Source organism: Perissodus microlepis, chromosome 5 (assembly GCF_051167445.1).
Source record: "Perissodus microlepis isolate ML-2025 ecotype Zambia chromosome 5, ASM5116744v1, whole genome shotgun sequence".
In the NCBI taxonomy this organism is placed as follows: Eukaryota; Metazoa; Chordata; class Actinopteri; order Cichliformes; family Cichlidae; genus Perissodus; species Perissodus microlepis.
In genome coordinates this window covers 34,062,485-34,067,150 of record NC_140465.1, presented here as the reverse complement: position 1 = coordinate 34,067,150, position 4,666 = coordinate 34,062,485, and the positions used below count along the sequence as shown (strand labels likewise).

At 40.1% G+C, this 4,666-nt stretch overlaps 1 protein-coding gene across 1 annotated transcript; it reads left to right on the top strand.

Moving 5' to 3' along the window:
- The first annotated feature begins 631 nt into the window (after positions 1 to 631).
- On the top strand, positions 632 to 2,689 carry npffl (neuropeptide FF-amide peptide precursor like). The gene is made up of 3 exons (XM_084927251.1): positions 632 to 885; positions 1,557 to 1,672; positions 2,259 to 2,689. The coding sequence occupies exons 1-3, from the start codon at positions 736 to 738 to the stop codon at positions 2,377 to 2,379; spliced, it is 387 nt and encodes a 128-aa protein (XP_084783377.1). The 5' UTR covers positions 632 to 735; the 3' UTR covers positions 2,380 to 2,689.
- Positions 2,690 to 4,666: the final 1,977 nt, after the last annotated feature.

The following is a 4,666-nucleotide window of genomic DNA, read 5'->3' as shown; positions in this document are numbered from 1 at the left end:
GAAAGCAAATAATCTACAGTGCATGAAAAGGAGATCCATTATATGGTCAATCACAGGTCCACAGCTCTAGCTGTGAGCACAGAAGCTCCACCCACCTGCTGTTCAAACCTTCTGTTTGTCAGGGGCAGCCAATCAGAAGAAAGTAGGATTAAAGTTCGGGTAGTTACAAAGAAAGCTTGTTTCATACAGAAGATGATTTGAGAGGCTACATCAAGGCCCAGAGTGCATGCATTTTATTTATTTATATTTTTTGGTAATTGTTGCATTTCTTCTGAATACAGTGTGTGCTTTGAATTTCTTCCTGTATAACTGAAGTCACATGACGAATCTGTTGTATATTGTATATGCTCTGTGCATTACCTTGGGATGGGTGGATCGGGGTCCATTTGCACAGATTTATTTGTTTAATAACTGGAAGTTGTGCTGCACGACCCTGGGGGCCACATAATAACACACTCTGGAGCTAAGTCATCACTAATGCCTGATCCGAGCTAAATGGACCTAGTTAAGGCTCTTCCTCCATCCTGTCCCCTGTTCCCCGTTGTACAGTAGCATCTTTTGTCAGCTCTCCTGAGACGTCCTGCCAGTGACCACGAGGTGTATATAAGACCCGCTGAGGATGTGACCAGCACTGAAGTTCGTTCTTAGCAAGTCTGCTTAGACAGCCATCTTCTTCTCTTTCCTCTTCTATATTTGTCATCAGTGTTTGTCTGACCTCCTCTCGAGTCTGAGAACATGGACACAGCTGCAGCGGTGACTCTTCTGGCACTGATTATGGCGATGGCTGGCGTCAGTCAGGCTCTTCATATCCAAGCCGGCCTGGACAAAAATGACATCTTGCCTGGCAGCTCAGAGGAGAACATGCCTGACCGCCTGTTGGGGCTGGTGAGACAATCAAACCACTGAAAAACTTGTTAATTTTCATTTCACTTACATGTTGACAGTCTATTTTATGTCAGGTCCAAGATCATTTGAAGCTTTAAAACTGAAATCCTATCGCTGAAACACATGTGGTGATTTTTATGCATACTTTGTGCCTGATTTAAATATGGACTGCCTGCTCTGGTACATGCCAACATTTTCTGAGAGGATTGTATGTAAATGCGACTTGAGCCTTTTATCAAATGAGACAGGATAAATCACACAGCCCATTTAGATTTCAGATGGTGTTCCTCTTCATGCAACAGTGTGAAATACACTGTTATATATTCTGGTGTGAGCAGATAGTCGGGGGCAGGATAGCGAATCAGATAAAGGACAAGAAGATCACGAGTACTAGAATTTCTCTTTGTGACATGCAGGGACGGACAGATCTGGGTTTTACTTTGCATAAAATGAAGCGAATGGATATTTTGGTGTGCACCATGTACATCTCTTAGCCTTGGTGCCTTAATATCTACATCTCAAGGCTTTTTGCCACAGTAGGACAGACTGGTTGGAGTCATCAGCCCTTTAAGTTTGTGATGCTCTTCATGTTTTATTTTAAAAAAAAAGAAGAAAGTTTGACACGACGCTGTGTGCTTGTGTAGCCTTAAATGTGTCCTGGTGTGTTCCAGGAGAGTGAAAACAGAGATAGCGACACTGATGATCGCGTGCTGACTTCATTGCTGAGAGCCCTGCTGCACGGAGCCCAGAGAGAAGCCAGGGAGTCTGTCCTCCATCAGCCACAGAGGTCAGTGGCATCACAGCGCCTGTATTAATCTACATTTCAAGTTTTCCTATCAGATGTGTTTACAGAAAAACACTAATATAGGAAGTTCACTGACGTAGTTTGGGCTTGTCATCAAATCATTTTTTACCCATTCTTTCTTCAAAAATACACCATGTGGGTAGTTTGTAACTATTTAAAGGGATTATGATATACAGTAGGTCGCACCGTGTACTGGAAGACAGGAAGAGGAAAATCCATTTAGCCATTTGCAACTACTTTCCATATCTGAATTTTAAAAGATCAAAATGACCCATTATGTACTTGAAATGTCCGTTTGTAAAAATCATTCACAGTCAAAACGATTCTTCTGGCAAAGCTGGGTTCATTAAACTGGTCTCATCTTCAAGGGCTGTTACAGAGGAAGCGACCTTCCTGTGTAACAGCCCTTCAAGCTCAAATGTAACTGAGGCCCAGCTAAGATCACAACATCAACATCAAACTTTTGTATTTTCTGGTCTGCGTTTACAGATGTTTATCTATCTAAAATCATAGTTTGGAGTTGAATTAATTGAAATAATTCCCACTCTTGGTGCTTTTCCCGTCATAGGTTTGGCCGCAGCTCCAGAGGGCAGGTTGTGCTGGAGGATCAGATGCATTCCCGTGACTGGGAGGCTGCCCCCGGTCAGATCTGGAGTATGGCCGTGCCCCAGAGATTTGGCAAGAAGTAATGTTGCAGTCATGCGGTGTTGCCCTGGTGGAAGGTCAAGCAGCCGAGAGTTATAAAGATACTAGATTTGTTCCACTCTAAGCTGCCCATTAGGCTTGACTTTACACCTGGTGTCCAGTGAAAGATGACACTACCTTAATCTTTCATGATTATGATTGTTGTTATTTTCTTTGAATTTCCAACACTGGGAATCACGGTGACTGGTGATTGTTTGGATCGGCATGTTAAGGACTGAAAATGTTTGTTGTAAATTGTTAGTTGCTATGTTTTTGTTGTTCTTCCGTTCAAATAAAAGAACTTTAATCTTGTAATGCTAATTTCATGTGTATTTGTGTTCAGTGTTATCAGTGTTCAAATATCACAGTAATCCATTAAAGAAAGGTGGGAACAAACAGATGTTGAAATTTTATCAATCCAGCTGTTGAGTTCATTTAAATATGGCCACTTAATCTGTTGCTAATCATGTTTTAGTTTGTGAAATGTGTGTAAAAATGGCCAATCCAAGTTTTCTCAAGCCAAGGTGAGATCTTAAAGTGTCCTGTTTGTCCAAATAAAACTCTCAAATCCCCCAAAATCTTCCACTTAAATATATAATATGATAAATACAATAAAAAGGTTTGTATAGATGATTATAAATAAAATAGATAATGGTGAATTCTGCATTTTGGAAGCTATAACCAGCCAACATTTATTATTTTTATCGTAACTGTTTTATCAGCTCATAAACTAATAAATGAGCTTTTTTTTAGCCTAAAAAGCTTAAAATCATTTAGCTTAAGTTCTTATTTCAGCACTTAGCATTTTTATTGTTTGTTTTTTCTAATATCAGCCTGCCTTGTTTTTAAATTCGATCAGAGGACAAATGGTATATTTTTTGTTTGTTTGCAGGACGGTGTTATATCTGCTGGATCTGCAGCCAGTACTCACATCAGCTCAGCCATAAACAAGAGCATAACTGAAATGTGTCTGTGCTGGTTCACTTAAACATCAGGGGAATGTAAATGCAGTGGAGACCACACACAGAGAGATGAATGAAATACGATCGTAATGTAAGTATTTTTCATTTCTCTACAAACAGCACCATGCGGGGGGTTAATGTAGTGGGATAAGGATGGAAATCCTGTGTTCAGTGTGCTGTGATGGTCAGCACTTCTCTGTGTCTGTGGCTTATTTACAGGCCACCTGGGGAAGCAGCATGCAACTAATTAAAACACAGCAACATGCAATTACTCTACACATTACTGGTGTCCACAGCTAATTACTGGGAAGGAAAGCATGTCAATCCCACTTAAAATGAGTCTTTTATGACCTCGAGCTCTCGTTCTGCTGCAACACCCCAGAAGACAAAATAAAGTAATGTTGTTGTTTTGTTTTTTTTTAAGACTAATGACCAATAATTCAGTCATTTTATTATTATTTTGGTTATTTTTAATCAAATGTAACTTTAAATTCTTGTTTATGGTTTAATCTGTGTTTGTTGTCGTAACATCACAGGTTTGAGCAGATTGCTCCCGGCCTCTGGACTCTGATCTTTACAGTTCTAATTAGAAATGAAACAAACAAACAAACAAACAAACAAGAACCATAAAAATGAAAACCTTGTTACAAAACAAAAAGGGTAAGATTGACCGCAGAGCGTAACAAGACAATGTGGCACAGAACAAAGGGAACCTGTGCTGCACACAGAGAGCCCTGATTGGATGATTACTTACAGGTGATGATGACTGGAAGTAAAGCCGACTGGAATCTGAGTACATTCGAAATAACATGTGAAAATAAATGCAAATCTATGACAGTATTTACCTGTTAATATGAGTACTTTATCAAACATAAACTCTATATGAAATATGAGCAGCACTGCGTTAAGAGCTGCTGTTTCAAAGCATCTTTAAGCAAGTTGGTCATCATCATCTTGTTTTTACTCGTGACGAGAAGGAACCACATCTAACTAGAGTTTATGGGCACTGACTCGCTGTCAGAGCAGGACTACATTAGTATTAGAGCGACTGCAGTTTGTCAGTAGTGTTCAGGTGTGGCCTGTGTAGACTGGAAATTGCGATTGCTTAAATGTTCACATTAAGCGCGTGGAACACCCCCACACACCCTCAGCTGCTTTCACTTGTGCTTGAAGATATGCGTGGCGTTGACTTACATCTGTCTTACATACCAGCTTTGACAATGAGACATAAATGTGAGATAACAAGAAACATATTGAGACAAAAGAAAACAACAGAGGCAGAGCAGGTGCTGTTGTCCACACAGCTGTAGCCTCTCATCAGCTTAACTGA

Excerpts from the sequence above, each read along its gene's own strand:
- npffl (XM_084927251.1), top strand. The coding sequence starts at position 736 with ATGGACACAGCTGCAGCGGTGACTCTTCTGGCACTGATTATGGCGATG. Across the intron at positions 886-1,556 it reads CTGACCGCCTGTTGGGGCTG|GAGAGTGAAAACAGAGATAG; the intron begins GTGAGACAATCA and ends GGTGTGTTCCAG. Across the intron at positions 1,673-2,258 it reads GTCCTCCATCAGCCACAGAG|GTTTGGCCGCAGCTCCAGAG; the intron begins GTCAGTGGCATC and ends TTCCCGTCATAG.